General features: G+C 31.6%; 2 protein-coding genes across 5 annotated transcripts in view; both read right to left on the reverse strand.

Moving 5' to 3' along the window:
* Nucleotides 1–753: 753 nt before the first annotated feature.
* Nucleotides 754–3,174, reverse strand: sicily (NADH dehydrogenase (ubiquinone) complex I, assembly factor 6 homolog sicily). Its single transcript, XM_074131788.1, has 5 exons — nucleotides 2,939–3,174; nucleotides 2,619–2,841; nucleotides 1,837–1,996; nucleotides 1,521–1,756; nucleotides 754–1,105 (listed from the first exon to the last, which is right to left on the reverse strand). The coding sequence occupies exons 1-5, from the start codon at nucleotides 3,043–3,045 to the stop codon at nucleotides 920–922; spliced, it is 912 nt and encodes a 303-aa protein (XP_073987889.1). The 5' UTR covers nucleotides 3,046–3,174; the 3' UTR covers nucleotides 754–919.
* Nucleotides 3,175–10,977: 7,803 nt separating this feature from the next.
* Nucleotides 10,978–22,686, reverse strand: part of LOC141456116 (uncharacterized) — a 31,778-nt gene continuing 20,069 nt past the window's right edge. For 2 of the 4 annotated variants that reach the window (XM_074131797.1, XM_074131796.1), the window contains exons 6-7: nucleotides 18,733–18,801; nucleotides 17,736–17,885 (exon numbers count right to left, since the gene is read on the reverse strand). In XM_074131797.1, coding sequence (XP_073987898.1) covers nucleotides 17,871–17,885; nucleotides 18,733–18,801 — 84 coding nt within the window. In that variant the 3' untranslated portion in view covers nucleotides 17,736–17,870. Of the gene's footprint in view, nucleotides 11,764–17,735; nucleotides 17,886–18,732; nucleotides 18,802–22,686 lie in introns of those variants that run through there. The other 2 variants (XR_012459584.1, XR_012459583.1) reach the window with 2 other exon arrangements.

Raw genomic sequence — 22,686 nt, forward strand, 5'->3', positions numbered from 1 at the left:
TCTTTACAGTGAAAAAGAAAGAATTTAGTTCGTTGAGAAAATATTAATTTACAAACCTTTTTTATATTATTTTTTTCCTGGGCATTTCGATTTTTCAAATGAAGCGCAAGAGAAACTGTCAACTAAATTCTGAACTGCACTCTTATAATCCCCGCTGATATAAGATTTCTTCTGTATAATTCCAATTTTTATAGAGCTAGCACTCCAGCAATGTTTTCCCTAGAATTTCAATTCGTTTGACAATTGCTTATGCTTATTTATATCTGATTTCATTCGTCTTAGCATGAAGGCTTTTATTCAAACAGACCGGCTTCGGAATTTCATTCTCTCCAGAGATTGGCAGACTCTTGTAGAGTTACGGATTATCCTTAATAGATCGTAACTGTCATTGAAGTCGGCAAAAATTGAACTATGTTACTTAACCATGAGCAGATGTTATCTTTTTAATACTGACTGAGCAGCAAATCTACTGTTTTCGATAACATTTTAAATCTCTGCAACAATCTCTGAAGATGGTTAACAATCCGAAGTGGTCAGATTAAAAATAAAAAACAAACAAGCTACGCGTCTATCTTTGATATGTTGTATCTAACCAAATATTCAATATGTTCTGGAATATGAACAGCTACAAAATCAATCTTTCTTAAAATGAATAACTAAACAAGTAAGAATATGGATTTTGGTTCATAATAACTGCCAGACGATAAATTATTAATATAAAAACAGTCTAACCAAAAATATTTAAATAAACGAATTTTATTAACACTATTTATACATAACACTATGTACAAATATTAATTTACGCCGGCAACAATTAAAAAATTCTAATTCAATAACAAATAATTACTTGTCGCTAACAAAGAATTATAAAAAGAAATAAAAAATTAAGAAATATAATTAACAACCTGATAAGTTATTCTCAGTAACTTGAAAATAATTTTCTCCAGAAAAGTGACACACCTAAATGGATGTTTCTTTGATGGATAAAAGGTGTGAACACATCAAAATCAACATTTCTCAAGTTTTCTAAGAAATTTGATATAGCTACGGCTGGAAGAAATATTACAAGTGCTTCTTTTGGCACGTCGTTTCGCAGCGATCTTGCCTGAAAAGTAACAATAAATATTAGGATAAAAAATGCTTTTGAAGGTGCTACACTTGAATATTAGCGAAAAAGGTGAGAAGCATTACCAATAAAAATATAATTTTATTGTATTGCATTATTATTTTTTTAAGCATAGTGGTGAATTCGCAACACATGCCCGATTGGCAAAAAAAAAATATCTTAATTCTTCCCGCCCATAGAATTCCCCTTAGGAGAAAAGATTTGCCACAGGGCGAATCAGGAAGCTAGAGATCCGGAATGACAAAAGAAAAGTTAAGACCACAGTTTTTCAGATCATTAGTAAACCCTTCCCAAAAAGGATTCATGTCCAACTAATTTAAGAAGCTCATAAGCCTCTTAGCTTCAAAGTGAGTCCCAGATTTGCTTGGAAAATGCAATTACAACAATATTGTACCTTCTGAAGATGTAAATTGGCCGAAGAGGCAATGTCAAACACGACTTGTTTAATAGCATTGCTGTTACGTTGTCGTAAAATATCTTCCTGTGACACTGAGTGTTTTATTAAGACATCTTGTGGCAATAAAAGCTGACGTCTATTGGCATTATATGGTAATGATCGCAATAAATTGGTCAGTCCCTGAGCTTTACCCAGATGTGACGCGGCATGATCAGCGTGTAAGTTCTGAACGCCTGTAATGATAATGAAATGTTATGTATTTACGGATGTGTTTATATATATAAGGAGAATCAAAATTCAAAAATCTACTCACCTGAAGCCTGGAGAATGAGATAATAAACAGGGGACACGGATTCTTCAGCATATTTCTCCATTAATTCCATACTTTCGAAAGAAAATGTTAACAGAATCTTCGATCTTGCAGATACCAATCTTGATAATTGTCTCTTAAGTAGATTGTGCTTTCCCACAATCTGAACAAGAAATATCAATATATCATAACAAATAAGTATAACATTAGTTTTTACGCATTTAAGTATACAACATATTGGGTCTCTAATTTAATAAAATACTTATAAAACTTTATTAGAACAAATTAATTATAAAACTATGTTGAATTTCTAGGACTTCCTTGAAGTTTCGTTTCCGTAAAGATTATTTTCGAAAATGAATCAAATTATTCTAGCCATTCAATTACTTAAGCTGTTTCGTTGTTAATTAATATCAAGATAGCAGGTTTCATTTTGAAAACAAAATTTTTTACTAAAATTGAATATTGTAATAGTTTAGGTAGTGTACAAATTATGACTAATACACCTAATCAAATTCTCTACAGTGAAAATTATAAACCATCTTAGAAAGTTAAATCATTGTTAAAGGACATTCAATTTTAATCATTTTAATCCTTCTTTTCTAAAGATAATAATACGAAGCTTAATAATAAAAAAAATGGTTCACTATGGTCTAAAATGGTTTACACAAAGAAAAAAATTCCAGATTGCGATGCTTTTAAATGACAACAAAAGTGAAATAGCTTCATCTACCTACATAATATCATAAATGAATGTTTCTAGAAAAAATACCTAAAACGCTCACTCTGGCTAATTCTAATGCCACAGGGTGTTCCGGTGCTTTATTTCCATAAAGTTTGTCTAAAGATTCTTCCCAAAACTTCATTCTCATGGCTGCTAAATTCCCCTCCGATGTTTGATCTGCAACTCTGGCTACTTCAATGTTAAATGCTCTGACTGCAAATGCAGCACTTCTGGCTGCTTTCGGTAACAGTAATGTGCACAAAAAATTTTCATAGTCATGAGTTCTGAAAAAAAATATAAAAAACACAAGCTACAATACTGGAGAATAAATGATTTTATTAGAAAAAAAAAACTGACTTTAAAATAAAAATATTTCCTCACTTGACTAAATTTACACAATACTGAGATGGGGAACTTTTGGATGTTGCAGTTTTATTTCTGGAAGCAAGTACCACCGGAGATTTAAAAATCTTTAGGATTTGTGCCATGTAATTTTTTGCCGAAGCCAAATAGATGTTAATTTTAACACATCAAACGTACCACACGTTTCCGAAATTTTCTTGTAACAGTAAATAGCGGTATGTAATAGCAGAGAAGGTAACAGATATGTTTCAATATCAGACACGATAAATATATCGATACTTTTCTTTTAATTCCTGGTATCGATTACTCGATACTTTTTGCTTATTACACTAGAAACAACAATCACCTGGCAAGTAGGTAATATGAGGGATATAATCGCGTTACTTTAGAGTGCAAACATGTGATTACATTTTGTCTTTTTTTGTTTTTTTTAAATCAAGAGGATCCTAAGAAATGGATATGTTTTAGTGACTGATTTATTGTCTTATCCAGAAATATGTAATGGCATCTCTGTTCCCTTAGGAGGATAATTATCGTGCTGTGTAAGTACTGAATCCAGAACACTTTTGTTCTTACGAAGACTGTTTCACCAATGTTATTGTAGTTAACAATCAGGCATTCTCATGGTAAACAGATGGCTTTGATATGAAATTACTGAGAATATTTTGTCACCAAGCCTCTCTTGATCTCAGAGAAGAATTTAAGTATTTGGACAAATTTAGGTTGGAGTGATGAAAACATTCGTGAATACTTAAAAGAATTAAATGTGCCTTAATTGTGCTTATAAAAATAGAACAACCTAAAACGCAAAAACGCTTGTTGAACCCTGGTAATTGCAATCTCCTATCATCCGAAGGACACTTGACAGTTGTGACAGATAAGTATTGCGGCCAAAAAAGGGCCAGATATAAATGGAGTATTTTGGTTTTGTGTTTGCGAATTGATATTTTGCATCTGTGTTTTACACACAAAAAAATCGTCAGTATGTTTCAGAGTCTGTGTTTGGTTTATGACTTTGCTTCTTTAAGTAATACGAGCATTATTCTAACAAATATTTCTACCGAGTACTAATGGGACGCAACAGAACAGTTAAGAAGCACTAATACCAAGTTTTGGGCAGCTTTGGGATTGTTTGATTGTTCGCCGAAGAGGTGGAACTAAGAGGTTGATTCATATTTTGTCTATCTTGTCGTTGTTAACGAGAATTTTTTTAAAATAATTTATTAAAAGTTGTCAAAATTTACTAGACATTTGGGTACTCTTAGTTTTTAACGTTTTACAAAAGGTTCGATCTGAAAAAGTAAAATGAAAGTAATCTTTCATTGGAAGCATTCAGTTCAACAAATAAAATTACGTGTTTGCCAAGAAAAGGAAATTTAAGTTTAGTAAGTTTGAGTCAAGTAGTTCTTGAAGAACAGGATATTGAAGACATTATTGCTGTTGGTCGCTGATTCACTAGCTTTTGTGGAAGAAATTCGCTGGGCTACTCAGATAAAGGAGAGAAAATTTTAATTATTATACCTCTTTTCATTCTGTATTTAATGAAACTAAAAATGTTTAATATTTAATTTAATTGCAGCGCAGCTTTCATCTCAAAAGAAAAACTTAAGAGGTTCTTCGTTTAATAAGTGATTCGCATTCATTGCTATATTGGACTTAATAAGGAACGCAGTTGAGCTGATTTTCAGCTAGTCGACTCCATTATCTAATAAGTTCAATGTATTTTAAAACCTTATAATTATTAAAAAACAAAATATTGAATTAAAAATATTAAATTAAATCTTTTTTTTTTGGAGCCTTACAGAGTTTTAATGTTTTGAAAGAAGATTAAATTTTAACTGAATAAGCAAAGAAAGGTCGGTACATACGAATGCTATAGCATTATTCAATCAAGTGACACCATTTTTCTGTCAAACTAAATATTTTTTAATATTAATTTCACGCAAATAATTGAAAATGAAATTACAAAAGTGATATTGTATTTTCCAGACTCAATTGTCAATTACACAATTTATTTATTCGTAATTCATTTTCTTTTTATCAATAATAACGTTTGGGTTCATTGAAAAATGTTATAAATGTACATATCAATGCTGCAACAAATGTAATAAATATTAATTTGGACTTGTAGAAAATTATTAGGTTTCAAAAAAAAAATTATAAATCATTGTACTAAAACGTTTTGAGAGAAGATTCATTTAATACGACAATTTTAACACAATATACGTTATTATATTTTATTTGTACTGAACTTTATTAATAACAATAGTTTTAACAAAAAGTAAAGCATAATATCGAATGAAAACTAAGTTAAAAGTAATGCATTATTTTTACCAAGAAAATAGCAACTAGAAGTTTAGTTCAACCATTCGCCGCTAGATAGCATGAGAATGCTCTTTTTGTTTTTTTTTGCCCGGTTAGAATTACTGAACATTGAATATTTCAATAAACCCCAATCTAAATGCATTCTTAGTGCATCCTATGCATTTTAATAATCATTAAAATATTTATATTCACAAAAAAAAGTGAATACTAAGCTAAACACTGCAATTTTAGAATTTATTTTTGAGTAAATGTCAAAATAACAGCGAGGATAATTTAAATCTCTCTTTACCTATATTTCACTGAAAACTCATGAGAGATGAAACATCAAGTGAGATATGTAAATCAAGTGAAGAAATAGATATTTGCAATAAACCATTACAGTACGACCAAACAAGAAGCCTGATTCTTTAATTGGGGTTATTTCAGCAAATACAAGTTATTCTAGCTTAAATTCTACTAAAAAATAGTAGTATTTATTATATAAATACCGTATTGCATGTAAAATTCAAAGCATTAATTGAAAAGAAATTAAATGTGGTTATTCATATCTACATTATGTTACATTAACAACACAATCCAGATGGATTATTTGTTAGGTATATTCTGATCAAAGGAGTACTAAATTCTTCTGAAATAAGTTCTAGAACAAATATTATTAAGTATTAAAAGTATCATAAAAAAGTATGTTTTTTTAGATAATAGCACTATTTAGTTAAACAAAAATTAGGTTGTACAAAACATAACAATTTCAACTTTTACATAGCCCTCAACATTTTAGAAAATTTAAGTAAAATTAAATTTTGAGACCGTTTTTGTGGCGTGAATACCGGAAAACTCTTCCTCTTCATTCTTCAAACAAATTATATAATGAAACACTTTTGTAGTGTATGTCTCTTTATAGAAAGATAATGAGATTAAGAAATAATGTCGCATACTGCAGGTAAAATTGCTCGAACATTTACGCAAAATCAGAGTAAAGTTATCATTGTGAGATTGGAAGAATGACTTAGAGCATAAGGAAAACTAAAAGGCAGTTAAGTCTTTTCTTTGATACTAAAATGAACTGAAGTTCTAATGAAAATAGAAAGAAAATCTTCTTTTACATTATCACCATACTGTTCAGGCCTATTTTGTAGGGTATTACTTTTCTGGATCAATCAAGTGTGAGTGTTCTCAAAAGGCGGATATATTGATTAACCAACTAAGTAATTGTTGTGTTTCGCATAAAAGGTAATACTGTTAAGGATTTGAACTATGAAGACATTATGCGAAGGTAAAATAAGTTTCAACCATTTCAAAGCTTCTTTACACCAAAATACATAAAGCTCTCAAATTTAGGTGTACGCGTTGTTTTTTTTCACTAAAGACGAAGCAAAGGCTTATACTGTGTACGTTTTGGAGCTTGTACTATGGAGCTTTATCTTCTGTGGTAGCTTTAAAAGAGAATGAGAATTAAATTTGAAAAACATTTAAGTTTTCTGGGAGTTCGTTCAGATCTCCGTACAAAAGAAAGAAATAATCCCAAACCAGACTTTAAAGAGAGAGTTTTTAGGAAGAAAGTTTATTTATTACTGATTAACTCTTTATTTCAAGGTGGTACTCACTTTTGCAGGATCGAAAAATATTCCTTTCAACAGCCTGAAGCATATCGTTATCTACCTTAGAGACTAGATATGATTAGTTCTTGTAGAGAGACAGTTCTTAGTACTCTTGGAGGCCAGCTTACTCCTCTAACTGTTAATTAATCCAAAATAATAATACCTTTTTGCCTGTATCATTCTTTTCTTTAATTTCCTGAGATACCTCATGGTTCCTTGTAATATTGCGGAAAAGATGAAAGCATCTGCCTACTCTCAATTTGGTTCTTCTTTCTTGGTGATATGTTACCTTTATACGCGGTCCCCTTGCAAGTAAGTTCTATGCCTTTCTTCCTCGGTTGCTATAACCAATCTTAGGAAAACTTTCATCATATCCTTTCCTATTTTCTTGCCTTAAGAATTCTCAATTCTTCACACTGTACTGAACAGTTCCGAGGTGGTATCATAAAAAGGTACACTTTATAATTCTTAATTTTACAATAACGAGAGGAACCGAACTGTGACAACGCGATAGAAGTTATATAGGTGCAATTCAAATTTATTTACAAAAATCTAAACTATGGACGAACTTAAGTTTAATTTAAAAAAAGGCCACTTTCAATTCGTTCAATTTCGTCTATTCTGAGCAATAGGGTTCCATGTAAGTTCAACTCTCCTAACCATCAAGCTATCACATTCCTTACTGATTTCAGAAATAACTTCAAATTGATGCTGTGTATTTTATAGAATCATAAAATGTTTTCTCCCTTCACTCATGAAGAGGATGGAATAAGTACCTAATCTATTTGTTGTAAGTCACTTTATTAATAAAAGTAAAATTTATGTCATTAAAAAAGAAAACAAAAAAAAAGTGTAGGATGCTGATAGACATTAATTATTGATTTTTCTCTATTCAGAAAAAAAAAAGATGGTTCCGATACAAAAGATGGTTGTTAAAGAATTATAAACGCCAAACGCAGTTGAGAAGGGGAAGTAATAATTTATTCTTGGTGTAGAATATAATATAATGTTATCAGTTATAAGGAGTATGCTGGCCTCAGGGGATGGAACGTTTGATTAGCCTTTACGGTTTTATATCTACACATACCATGGTAACAGAGAGAAGTAGGATATGTTTTTGTTTGAAGCGACGCGTTTATATGGTGTACATATAGGCTTTACATACCATATTCTTGGCGCTCATGTTTATATAAGTTGGAGAAAAAAACAAACTTTTATACCGACAAAAGCTCCTCCGCCACGCAGTTCTTAATTGACAAGAGTGCGCGCCTGGCCGCAGCACCAATGGAGGAAGGGCTTCGTTAGGGATCCTAACTCGTAAATCAATTATGGCACCCAATAGTTTATTGTGATTTTGTTTGTTTAGCCAATTAGAAAAGCTTTATCTGCCTTGGGCCAGAGTTCTAGTCGCCGCTCTATTAATGAAGTTATTCCTCGATCTCTAACGAGCTCACAACAATATGTAGGCAATTAGGGCCATTCTGAAAATCAATTTGACCATAACCCCCCCCCAGCTCACTTCCCTAGAGCTTCGTCCTCATTCTAGCGCGCTTCACCAGTATTTTATTTCTATTTCCTTTTTTATTATTTTACTTTCCGCCTGGAGAGAAACGTTTGTGCCCAAGCAGTTTTTATTACAGGCGAATAATTGCTTTGACCATGATTAGTATGAAATTCTCTCTCAAATACAATGGTTTTTAATCTTTTTTATTATTATTTATTTATTTTTATTCTAATAATTATTTTTAACGATTCCATTTTTATTTTTTGCAGCAAAGATTGCTGCTTTTTGCTTCTGCGTCAACTCAAATGGGTTGCTCCTCTTTAAATTGGTCTGACTGGCAGGTAGGCGCCAGTAATTAGCCAAATATTATATTTTAAATGTTTCTTACATTATCATTATTAACTTGCTTTTCTCGTTAAATCTTAATTTTATTATTTATCTTAAAGTGTTTTTATTACTAATATAACCCGCCCTCGATACCTAATTGGTAGTTAGACATTAAAACCCGCCTGAAAAAATTTGTTGATTGCTTTACTATTAAGAATACTCTACTAATTTAACATAGATGATGCACCCCTTTAAAAAACAAAAACATTAAGGCATATATTTTAAGAAATATTGTTTCTTACAAAATGAAATATCGTACCAGGTTGAACAGACCATAGAAAAGAAAAGGTGGATTTACATCTAATTTGTATTTTTTAAATTAGTTTGGGTTACCTGCTACTTAAATCTGGGGCGAATAGGGGAGCTTCTAAGATATTCTTCGGGCACTGGGCCTCCAACAATGAACCTAGAAGGTTTTCAACTGAAGAAATAGAAATATATGGCCAGATTGAGACATTTGCCTACTCCACTGGATTGTTGATCAAAGCAATTCGCACACATCATGCGTTTGTTGCCGGTGATTTGCCGCGAGTCTCGACCTTTTTCCCATGCCGATTTATTATTACAGTCGTGCTTGATGTAAGAATTAAAAATCTGTTCAAAATTCTGCATTTGAAGATATATACATAACAAATATGTATTGACAAATAACAATAGGTAAATTAATAAATACTGTTTAAGCTCAGAGATGAAAACTGGTTATAGGTCGTCAGCTTCTGTTATTACATTACTTCACTATTATATTGAAAATTAAATCAATCAATATTTCTTTCAAAAAGTCATAGTTTGAAGTTTAGAGCTACAGCAACAAAAAGTGCCATCAATGATACAGATCACGATTTCTTATCTAGCATGCACCATTTAACATGTACAACTGATAGCCTAACTGATTCATGTAAAATAACAGGCAAATTATTAAAAATTAGGAAACCAAAAGATAAAGACAGATAAACATATACAATAATACTAATGTGTGCACAACGCACTAAAAATTATCGCGGTTCGCAAGTTTTTCCCACAAAACCAGGCTCTAATTGTATGTTAACATTAAAATATGGGCTAATTAAATCTGAAAGGGACATAAGCCAAAAAAAAGAAGAACATATTAAATTATAGGGTAATGTATGTAAACTATATGTTATGTGGTCCTGTAGGAAGAAAGAACAACTGTCATAGGGTAATTAAAAAATATTGTAAGCTAAATTCTATTGTACTAATTATTGTCGTTCTTATATTGTGATAAAAATTCTCGATTTATAAAATTACAACAATCTGACATTACGTGACTGATTGTGGGTAATTCTTTCAAAATAAGGGGATTCATGTAAATAAGAAATAAAAGAAAGGACGAAAATGGCCTGGCTTAAAAGTTGGAACAATATGATCAACACTGTGGCGTTCTTCAATTAATAACAATAAATTTTAAAAATAAATTATTATAAAAACATAAGATGGATCTTAAAGATTAAAACTTTCTACAAAACGGTAGGTCAGATCTGAAGATGGTCGTGACTAAATTAAGTGCAATCAAAAGGGGCGCTTCCTCTGTAATGTCATATTACCCTTTTTAGTTTTATTTTTTGTTTAAATGAAGGTCAATTTGGTTAACAATACCAGAATGAAGAAACTCGCTAAAGAACAATTTTTGCTTACTCTGTCATTCAAACGCTCATGCAGTCAGCGGTACCTCAGGAGATCTGTTCGGAGATCAGGCGTCTTGGGAGTTTATAAAGATGACTGAAAGAAAATAAACACGCCTTTCTAATTCGCGCTCAACAGCAAGATAATCGCGTGTTTTCTTCTTAAAAATTTGACGCTGACTATTAAGAAAACATGGGTGGGTAACGAATGATCTTGAGGAATGTATGAAGTGATACCATAATGTTGCCTGGACTCGGATTCTACAGACCTGAGCCTTTGGCTCTTATCTCGCTTTTTTTTTTTTTTGACTAAATTCCCTTCTCCTCTTTTCGCGTAAAAGAGAACATAAAACTAGTGGCAAACTACAATAATAATATAAATGGCACCTTTTTTTTATGCCACTTCTCTTTTAACGAAAATTATAAACATATTTTTGCAGATAATAAATTTAAATTATCACTTTTCTCTAAAAAAAAAAAAGAAATAAGAGAAGCCTTTTTATAAGTAAAATTTAAACAATAATTCTTCTGAAAATGAATTTCTTTAGAAAATTCTATTTAGTAGTAATCATAAAATAATTTCTAATGAGAATATGGGCCATTATAATTTTTGTCATATCATAAAAAATACATATATAATGTAATAATAAATAATTTAACCAATATTTGAAGTAAGTCATAAAATAAGAAGGTTACGATTTACAAGAAGAGTAGAGTTTTATAATGATTCCCATGTAGTAGAATGAAATTTGTTGATTTACGATCATTTTTAGACTTAAAGGTAATAAACTGTATATTATGAACCTGCAACCTTTTGTAGCAGCAATTTGTTTAGTAAATGATAATAACCTCAGATTATTATCTTTTTTATTAGTATAATAATAATATATTTTTAGATAAATCATTTTTGAAAATTTTTATGCTCCAAACAATGCAAAATCATTTTTTGTAGTTAGAAAATATTATGACAATTATTACATTGTTGCTTTCGTTAAATAATAAAAAGTATGAAATAGTCCACTTTTTTTTTTAGAATAAATATTTTGTTTTAACAGTTTCAAGATTTCTTTTCGGCTGGATTAGAACTGTAGATGTTCACGTTACGTGAACTCTATTCGTGACGACAGCATTTTGTCCCTCCAGACTATCTCTTAATCTTTCGCCTCAGGATCTTAGGATCTGTCTAATACTCACACCATGTATGTCAGCGATCTTCAGTACTGTTTTGCTGATTACTGCTTCAGACATTCCTCAAATTCTAAATCCTCACTGTACTTTGTTCACTCATCTTTCGCCTAGATCGTACAGAAGCTCAGGATTTACAACTGAGTCAAAGGCCTGCACAATCTTATCCTTCGACATAAGCGAGAAAATCTTGATTAAATGATGCTGTAATTGTGATATAAATACAGATTTGAGTGTTACATTGTTTACCATTCTAAAAATTTACTGGAGACTATTGTAAATTATACCTGTATAATTAGAAAAACAAAAACAGTTGAATACAAAGTTACTTACGATGATAATGTGCAGTTAATTATGATGATGAAAGTTAAGATGGTTGAAGATAGCGTTAATGTTGTCGAAAATATAATAGTAATAAAACAACACCATGTGCAATACACTGTAGCCTTCTCTCTATTGTTGTTACAATAATGTCGGGTCTGACGCCGGCGAAGTGTTTTTTAATTTATGTATTATTTTATTTTCTGATTTAACTGTTTATTTTATAGTGTTAAGATATAATTCAAGATATTAGCACCAACTTTTTCTAATACGTTTTCTGCCCTTGGCATTATGTTTTATAAATTGAAATTTGAAGCTCCAGGATTTCTTATAGCACTGCAGGCAGATCTAAAGGCTGCTCTTGGGGGAGTGTTTAGGTCTTAAAGGATGTAGAACATCCAGTTACCTGTAAAAACGTTAAGTAGCGAAAAGCAGAACTGTGGATATGATGAACCCTATGGTTAAACTAAACCAGTTTGAACAGATTCTTTAAAAAAAGATAACGTAATTTTGACAATAAACTGAATTTGTTTTTCACATTTTAAATTACCATAACTTTTGAAAAACCTAACCGATTTCAAAAAAATTGTTTTTGTCTTTTTAAGGAGCTCAAATACTATAAAAATATGCAAAAAAAATATAACGTTCCATTTGAAAAAACAAAGTTGGATGCTGTATCTCAAGATACAGGGGTTTAAAAAAATGGGTCAATCATTGAAAATAAACTAGACTAAAAATGATTAAATACGTGTTTTTTATTTTTTCGAAATTTCCCGCAGTTAAAAAAAAAAAGTGGGTAGAGCATATAACTCTGGTCACCCTGTATATAAGAAAACCTTATATTACATTAAATTGGCAGTTAAAAACCACAATATCTCCCAGAGCTGCCCTAAAATACATGTTCATAAAATCTCGAAAATCTTGAACACTCACTCGTTCATCTCTCAAGGATCTAAACTTTTGTAAATTCTCTTTGAACTCCCCAAATTTTACCAAATGTTAGTTGTGGGCAACAATTTGGGTTTAGCGAAACCACAGCTTTAGCTACTCACTACTTCAGATAGGCATTCTGAACATTTAATGGTTTACTAAGTTTTGCAACCTCAAGTCCTAAGGGCCAAAAGCAGCCATGCGATCCTTGCCAAGAGATCCATGAGCTTCAAAATTTCCTGAACATTTCCATAAGATTAAACTTCTCCGGAATATTAAAACTGTCCGGTAGGACAGTTGTATAAGGGTTGACCATCAAAAACTGCACGAAAAAGTGTAACGTTGAAAAACACCCAACTTTGACAATTTTTTTCTCTTTTTCTATAAAAGATAAAATTCCCAAATTTTCTTTAAATCTAACTCCAAACCATCCTTTATAACTGTAATTTTTTTGCAACCACCCAGATCTAATAGGTTTCGAGAAAAAAGTTGCTGAAAATGAGCAAAAACGGCTTTTTCAAAAATTGTTGTTGTTCTTGTTCTTGTTGTTCTTCTTCTTCTTCTTGTTGTTGTTACCTTTTTTGTAAACAACGTAGCGCCTAAACGCGCAAACCGATTTTCATGAATGAGGTGTCGTTCGATTCGGAATTTTATGTAGATGTGCCTTTTGGGGGTCTCGGCCCTGTACATCGAATGGGAGAGGAGTTAGCCCCCTTTATGTAAGGCCCCCTCCAAAATTATTATTACTAATTACTCTGTAAATCTTGGCCCGATTTTGATAAAATTTGGTAGGATGATAGGGTTAGGGCTCCCCTACCTAACAATAAAGCGACGATCTGCTCTTACACTTGTTAAGGGGAAGTATAGCAATCGTTTCAAATTATCGACACGTGAACCGATTTTCATGAATGAAGTGTCATTCGAATCGAAATTTTGTACAGATTTGTACTTTAAAAGTCTCGACGCTATGCCTCATAAGGAGGGGAGTTCGCCCCACCCAAATAAGGCCCTTTCTAAAACTATTATTACCAATATTTCTACAAAGCTTAGTCCGATTTTGATAAAATTTAGCACGAAGAAGTGATTAAAGCTCCTCTATGTGGCTGTGAAGTGCTATCATGCTCTTACACCTACTAAGAGGAAGTACTGCAATCGTTAAAATTATCAATGAGTGAACCGATTTACATCAATGAATTGTCGTTCGATTCAAAATCTTTGCCTTTTAGGGAGAAGTACTGTAATCGCAGTTTATTTTTCTTGCTCCTCTTAAAAGGAAGTACTGAAATCGCAGTTTAATTTTGCTATTTACGTACAAATACCTTCCTATTTTATTCAAAACGCTTTCTCAAAAAAATGGTTATTGAGGATGGTTTGGGGACCGCAACTATAATCATTCTTTAAAAAGATCTCTCCAGTGGTAGTTACGGTTCCGATTTAACACCTTATCAGGTTATAATGATAGAATAGCTTATTCCAAATTTTAAAAAATCTGTAAAGCAGACGTAACTTTGCAAATAGACAAAAAGGAAAATCTATCCAAAAGGTACAAAAATCTCCTTAACAAAAACTTACAGTTTTAAAAGTTAAGTATAAGGGTTGATTAAACGCCAAAAGGTACACAAATCAGCAGTTCCCAACATTTCATTAATACTTCATTGATATAATTTAAGTAATTTTACTGCATTAACTTTTCCTTCACATTTTTTAGAATTTATTAGATGTCACAGACCCTTATGCTGGCCAGTTCATTCATAATATTTTTTTATTATAATTATGATAAAATGAGTGATGAATTATTCTGAGTAGTCACATATACATGCATGTTAAAGTAGAAAAAAACAAAGTTAGAGTCGGCCACTTTTTAAATTTCAATCACGGAGGATTCAAAACAATATTTCAGTCTTAAATTCGTCTTACCGAAATATTCGTGAGCACAAATAACATACATTTAATAACAAGTAGATTATTCAACAATATTTACTCATTTCTCAATTGTAATTTAATTTAGTCCCCCTAATTTTACTTATGGTAAAATACTGGAATAATTAGCTGTCCTAAAAATATGCATATCTTTATTTTCTTTATTTTATATTACATATATATAACATTGTGGGAAGAACACCTAGATTGAGAATGTAATTGAAGAAAACTATATTATTTGCGATAAAGCCAGATTATTTATTACTTATTATTACAAACGTTTGACTACAACATAAAATAACAATTACTTTAATCAAAGAATGAACTTAAACCAATGATTTTTATTTAAAAATAAAAATAAATGCATAAAATCATTGATGTAAAAAAAGTTTATGAATTTTTTAGCCTCTTATTTTTTTTATATTTTTTATAACGTTTTCTTTTTCACCTGTGATTAATAGTTTGATTATTATAGATAAATAGATATTACAGTCAATCTAAGTTAAATGGTGTGCTACTTGAGTAAATATTTTGTAGACGAAAATGGCCAGCATAAGGGTCTGTGACATCTAATAAATTCTAAAAAATGTGAAGGAAAAGTTAATGCAGTAAAATTACTTAAATTATATCAATGAAGTATTAATGAAATGTTGGGAACTGCTGATTTGTGTACCTTTTGGCGTTTAATCAACCCTTATACTTAACTTTTAAAACTGTAAGTTTTTGTTAAGGAGATTATTAAATAGAATAACAACAATAATTGAGAATAATAATAATAATCTATCAAAATTCGACTATAATACTAGAATAGTAGCAAACAAGCCGGATGATACTTATAAATTTTTTTGTCTACTTTTTGAACTGAATTACGTATTCTGTTTTGATAAACCGACTCCGGTTTGTAGTAATTCGGATATTCATAGCGAAGACAAGTTCTCTCAATCAGCAGTAGTCCTCAAGGAAATGTATCATTATAAACCAATAAAAAAGAACTAAGCTGAAAGAGCGAACGACTTTTGTGACCACAAAAAGTAAAATACCAATACATTCAGAAACGAGCCATTTACTATGTCTCATTATTATTGATGGAAATATTTCGTTTTTTCCCCAATCTAGAGATTGAAAATAACCAACCGGCTATTTCTGATCGATAATGATTTCAAATTAGTGTTGAAGTGAAACCTGGTTATAAATTCAAGTTGACATCAGATGAAAAAGAGAGAAAAAACTAAGAATAGTGTCTTTTGCACACTGATGTTTTTTATTGGGACGTAAGCACAAATACTTCCTTGTGAGATCAATTTTTTTTTTTTTTTTACATTATAATATTTGACGACTCAATCATTGTATATGGATAATTTATGTTCTTTCAAACAACTTCGTACTTTCTATTTAGCATTATTTATTAAAAAAAAATATATCCATAGAAATCACATCCAACGAATAACTTTCTGGAATGTGTGTTATTATATTAAATTGATTTTCATATTTACATATAACACAGAAGACAGACAAGGAAAGGTGGGAATCTAGAAGACCTTTCTTATGTATTTAGTAGGCATTGGTTTATATGCTTATAGTTGGGTTAGGACGACTGGACAAGGAGTTTGTATAGTTTTTTCAGCGCTTTACGAGGTGGTTCCAAACACAGCAGGAGGTTTTTTTCCACTGTTTCTTTTGTAGTTTGTTTTGTATGTTACCTGCTCTCGGTCAATTATTAAAAAACATAACAAACCGTCCTCTACTGTTCTTACGAGATTAATAAGTGCCATAAATTTTACAATATGTCGTAAATTTTGTCTGTTTTAATGAAAAAAGTTATATATATTTATATATTTTAATGATGTAACATAATTGCAATTAAATCTCGACAATTTATGTTAATGAAAACAATAAACAGCAGCCCTTATAGATTTCCTAAAGCTCTTTAAACAGGTTTTCTCGGAAAAGGAGGTACATCTAAGAGAGTGAAAAAGATATTTAAAAACGTATTCCTTCGAACGCTAACGGATCTTGGACTCTTAATCACTGAGCAAAAAGAAGAAGTGATTCCATTTCCGAGCCTGTCTTTCTTTCTCAGATAGTTTGTGTCGAATGAGCAATTAATAATTGAAAGGCACCAGATCCGTGATGGTTCCCAATAGGAGTAAAGTGGCTTGCCTAAACTGGTGCCAAGAAATACTAGTGGCTCTTAGAGGGATGGCTATGGTTTTCAAGGCTGAGATATTGAACGTTTCTGTAAGTTAGAAAAGTAGCAGAGGAAAATCATAAAGAGCTGAGAATCTTCTCAAGGCTTTGAACAAAGTAAGGTTGGAGTTTTAAAATTGATGGGAATACAGGAGGAGACTCAGGAGGTGTGACCCTTCTGGGAACTTTGGACATGCCGGGACGGAAGGCAATGAGAAAGTGGACGAGCTGGCTAGGTAGAAACATCGATATCTTCTGTGGTTCCGGAGGTGGGAAATGGATATGGGTATCCCCAGGCTAAAAGCTTAATGAAAGGATGTTTCTGCACTAAGCAGGGGAGCTGCGAATGTTAGGTTTGCTGACCAGACTAGCCTGCGTAGCCAGTTATTTATATAATAAATTACGGAACCCTTGGGAACTTTTTGGAAAGAATGGTTAGAAAAGAAGTTGAATTAGTGCTACCACGACTTATTGCTCTAGAAGCCCCCATCCAAGACATATCTCTTGCATTTAAAATTCTGAAATTTTAAACCTCTTCGATTCCACAATTTTTCAAGTGGAGGTACAAATTAAGTTGAAAATTGAATTATCTGGAGATTCTCATATTTTACATTTATAAAACTTGCGATAGTAGTATACTATTTGCAGGGGCATACGAAACATAATACACACATATATTGGGTAAAGGAGCACTACAGAATCAAAAGTACTTCTGTTACTAAAAGACTTTTGTCAATAGATTTAAAGTCAGTTTCTTTAATCAGAAAAACAGTTGGATAAAGGGCACTTTTTATCTTTCAAACTCTCAGTACAAAAAATTAAATAAATAAATAAATAAATTTAATGAACATTGCTTACATAATTGATTATCTTTGGGCTTCATGTTGATCTTTAAACTTGGCATGGAAAGTTCATGGCTGAGGAACAAGACGATACAGAACAGCAGCAATGCTTTATTCGTGACTTTCCTGAAATAGAATATTACAATTTCAAATTAAATGGAAGTCTACAGAACTCCCTGAGTCTAATTATTAGTAATTTTTTTATTATTATTAGTGACAAAGTTAAATATTACATTTTCATTTAACAAGGGTAAACAGTTGTAATCCAATCGGCAACTTTCAAATTTAAAGGCATGCATTCATTTAATAAATATACGAATACTGATTTTTGGTATGTACTTAAGGAATACAGCAATTTATTACAATCGAAATAAATTCAATAGTTATAATTTTGTAATGTTTGTTAGAAATTCGAAGACGTTTTACTGGGCACACACACACACACACAGTAACTTAATGTAGAAGCGTATTAAAGAAGCGGCCGTAATCACCTACTTCAGATAACCTCACCACTGCTTATTCCAAGACTTCCTGTGTTAGTTGTTGCGGGTGCAATTAGTACCCGCAGTAGTCATTTATCTACATAAGCAATAATTAAGTACACATCTAAAAATGTAAATTACAATAACGTAGTGAACGGTGAAAAAAAAGAAAAGATAAAATAGATTAGTGGCTTCAAACAAAATAAAAAGTAAATAAATAAAATAAAAAATATCTTTGAGAGGTGACAAAAGATGTCAGAAGCCCAATTTCTTAGAACAAACCTGATACTTTTCGCCTTCAGTTTGGTTAACATCATACTTAGAAAGAATGAGTAGGAACATAAGGGCTATGTAACAAATACTTTAAATTGAAACACACAATCGAAGGATTGGAAAGATTTTAAAACCGTGAAAGTTGCCAAAGCATAAAACTAATTTCGTCTTAAAAAAAAAAAAAAAAAAAAAGGCATAAAGAGACAAACAATGCATACCTGACCTACGGAACACCCAGCTGCATCAGTTGGATTATTTGCACGTACAGTTGTAAAATTATACCATACCTAGAAAAAAAATAATTTAAAGTTTTTTAAAAAAAGAAAAAGCTAAACATTATTGACACATATGAAATGTTTAAGGTCAGATTATATTATTACAAATTACAAATGTTTAAAGTAGAGTTTTTACAGGTAAAGGGTACGAGTAAAAATAAAGAGAACTGATTGGAAGAGTGAGGCGCCTTTTAAAAAGTTAAGTGATGAGAGAAGGTTATCAGGTTTAGTAAAGGAAGGTTTTAATACCTTTTTTCTACTACTAATACAACTTCACTACTAATTCAGGAGGTCTTCCTCTCTCATCATACTAATTGCCTACTCCCATAATTCTACTGTCAGCAACATAATTGGATATTAAGAAACTAGCTCTGATGAATTTTACATGACGTTCCAGCAACAACCTATCTTACACCAATGTTAAAACAAAAACAAAACAAAAAATTAGGAATATATTTGGACAGAGAATGTCCAGGGTTTTTACTAAAGGGATGGATTGTTTTTTTTTCTTCTTCTTCTGGGATCCTAGCAGGAGGTAGTTTGTCTAGGAATGGTCAGCGCCCAGCAAGAGGTGCGCACGCGCGAGCCTCTATCTTTTACACACAAAACTTTAATTAATGCCTAATTGTAATAGTTACCGAGAAATTAACATAACCTCATTATGATGAAACATATCTATGTTACTAACACAACATATAAATATATATACATATATTGCATGAAATAACAAACTCCTATCTTTAGTATATAACCTTTCCATTTCTCTGATGCTCTTTAATTGAAAATGCCAATCATTTCCATCTTTCTTTCTAGAAAACTCTCTTCATCAGTATAGATATGTTTTTGTGTTTGTTGCTCTTCTGCTTTTCGTTTAAGTTCTTCCACTTAGTACTATACTCTACTTAAATATACATCTAGAATGGTAAAATTCCCTAAGGTTATATAAACTAATTTCGCTTTTTATGTCTGTGGGAGTGAAAACCCATAGCTCATGTTCTGAATAGTTTACCGCTATTTACGGTGATTGGTTTCTACGAGGGCTGGCCAGAAACGCAATGCGTACGCCACCACGACCAAGAGGGTTTATTTGGTAATTACGGTGTTTATAAATAATCAAATAGTTTTTTTTCCCCCGGGTCTGTTAATTAAAATATACCGTAAAACAAGAATTCTTTACACATGAAATTTCAGTAACTCATTCACTGATCGTTATTATTACACAAGTGACAGATCATAATCACCCCTTCTTCTTGAGAAGTGCGCTTAATCCAATTTTTTTGCTGGAAAGTTGTCCCAATTCGAAGTTTTAAGATAAATCTTGGCAGAATTCAGTACGCAAATTAAAAAAAAATTAGTTACGTAGCACTTCCAGTTCACAAAGAACTCTTACTGTTTTTCTTACTGATACGGAAACCACACATTTAATAAGAACTTCGGGCTATTTCCCGTTCATGACGCATCCTGACACACATTCACACTGACTTGCTTGTAATAACATTTTCTACTCAGGGAACCATAAAATTTTAATATCCGGCGCTAACTCAAAATCCACACAAATGTAACACTTTTTCCTTCACGGTAAGAGAAAGAAAGGGAGCTTTAAGCATTGAAATGAACTATTAAGAGCTACTAACTATTAAAAAATAAATTGAAACAATATCTACGTAGTGATGCATACTCGAAAACGTGAACAGGCCATTCCACATTATTTAATGTTTTTCCTGGTACCTTAGAAAGCTCAGCTTTTCACTTTGTTTTAAAAATACAATTGTTTTATAAATATTTATGATTAATGAATGAATAATTCTATTTTCACCTAAAGACAGATGTTTAACATTGTGCTGCCGTAACCTGTAAGCCAACTGTTATTGAAACCTTCCATTGTAACCTCAAATCATTATAACCTGAACTCATTGTACACCCTAGTGATGGGCAGAACGAGTCCGTCTTTGGACTCGTTGGATTTGAATCAGTTCCAGGGTTGGAATCGATTCCAACAACTCGTTCACCGATTCCGGTCTCTGTACTTACCCTATGCATTAGTAAAAATGTCACGCAATTTATTAAAAAATATCATTAAATGTTAGCTTTCCCAGTTAATAACAAAACTATATTTCTTTAACACACATTGAGTACTATCCCTAATTTCCAATTGCACTGATAAATATAAAATTAACAACGTAATACAAAAATTAACATAAAAATAGACTAGTCAATTATAAAAATTAAAGCAATGCTGTTTAGTCATTATCTAGCTTGACCACTGGAAGACTGGAGTTAACGTGCTTCAAGAGGATCCAAGGTAGAGAAACGGAAATGGGTAGGAAATTATTCCCATAAAAAAAATTCTAACCCTTCAAGCAAAATGATAATTACTCATAAATAAAGAAATATTTATTTACTAGGACTTGTATATCAAGCTTTAAAAATATTATCTTACGAAAAGAAAAAGCTGTGTGCTTAATCTTTAACATAGCGCTGGACACTCTTATTCTTATCTTCATTGGGTAAGTTTAACCGTGTACATGACCGTGAGACAGTCAAAGTAACACTGAGCCAAAATTTAGTATTACCTAATTGGTTTACTTACTGCAGTATCCCTCCCACTCTATCACCAATTTCACAAACATTCATCGATTGGAAATAATTTTTAGTTAAATATTCGTTTTATTTGAATACAAAAAACATTATAACGCTTTCTTAAGATGATTTTAATTTTTAAAATTTGTTTTTGTCCATTACTCTTATATAATACGAAGAATTTCAAATAAAATATAATATACAAACACAATGATCTAGTATGCAGGTGGAGTCAGTCCTCGTTACCATAGCAATGGAACCGTTAAACAACTCCGGTTCCAGCTCCAGCAATTTCTATTGGCTAGATTCAGTGAACGAAAAAATGGAACGAGTCCGGTTTCAAAAGGATTTAAATCACTCCGGATTCGACTCCACCAACTCCAGTGGATTTAACCAATGAAAATGCTAGAGCTGGGCCGGAGTCGTTTAACGGTTCCGTTGTCATGGTAACTACGACTGACTCCACCTGCACACTAGATCATTCTGTGTTTGTATATTATATTTTATTTGAAATTCTTCGTATTTTATAAGAGTAATGGACAAAAACAAATTTTAAAAATTCAAATCATCTTAAGAAAGCGTTATAATGTTTTTTGTATTCCAATGAAACGAATATTTAACTAAAAAATATTTTCAATCGATGAATGTTTGTGAAATAGGTGATAGAGTGGGAGGGATACTACACTAAGTAAACCAGTTAGGTAATACTAAATTTTGGCCCAGTTTTACTTTGACCGTCTAGCTGACATGTACACGTTCAAGCTTACGCCAATGAAGATGAGAGTAAGAGTGTCCAGCGCTAAGTTTAAGATTAAGCACACAGCTTTTTCTTTTTGTAAAACAATAAGATAATATTTTAAAAGCTTGATATTCAATTCTTAGTTAATAAATATTATGAGTAATTATAATTTTGAAGGGTTAGAATTTTTATGGAATAATTTCCTACCCATTTCCGTTTCTCTACCTTGAATACTCTTGAAGTAAGTTAACTCCAGTCTTCTAGTGGTCAAGCTAGATAATGACAAAACTGCATTGCTTTAATTTATATTTGACTAGCCTATTTTTGTGTTAATATTTGTATTACGTTGTTAATTTTATATTTATCAGAGCAATTGGAAATTAGGGATAGTACTCAATGTGTGTTAAAGAAATATAGTTTTGTTATTAACTGGGAAAGCTAACATTTAATGATATAATAATATAATAAATTGCGTGACATTTGTTCTTATGTTTAATCGTTCCAAACCTTCTGCTGCCTCATTTTCATTTTTATTTGCCTAAATTTTTTGGGGCGGGGCGGAATCACTTTTTTTAAAA

This window comes from Rhodnius prolixus, unplaced genomic scaffold, assembly GCF_049639745.1.
Source record: "Rhodnius prolixus isolate KJV_2025 unplaced genomic scaffold, Rpr scaffold_4, whole genome shotgun sequence".
NCBI lineage: Eukaryota > Metazoa > Arthropoda > Insecta > Hemiptera > Reduviidae > Rhodnius > Rhodnius prolixus.

What these genes read in the sequence shown, in the direction of transcription:
- sicily (XM_074131788.1), bottom strand. Translation starts at nt 3,045, where the DNA reads ATGGCACAAATCCTAAAGATTTTTAAATCTCCGGTGGTACTTGCTTCC. An exon ending in TGGCATTAGAATTAGCCAGA is followed by an intron (nt 1,997 to 2,618) that starts GTGAGCGTTTTA and finishes TTTCTTGTTCAG; the next exon opens with ATTGTGGGAAAGCACAATCT. An exon ending in CCAATTTACATCTTCAGAAG is followed by an intron (nt 1,106 to 1,520) that starts GTACAATATTGT and finishes GTTACTTTTCAG; the next exon opens with GCAAGATCGCTGCGAAACGA.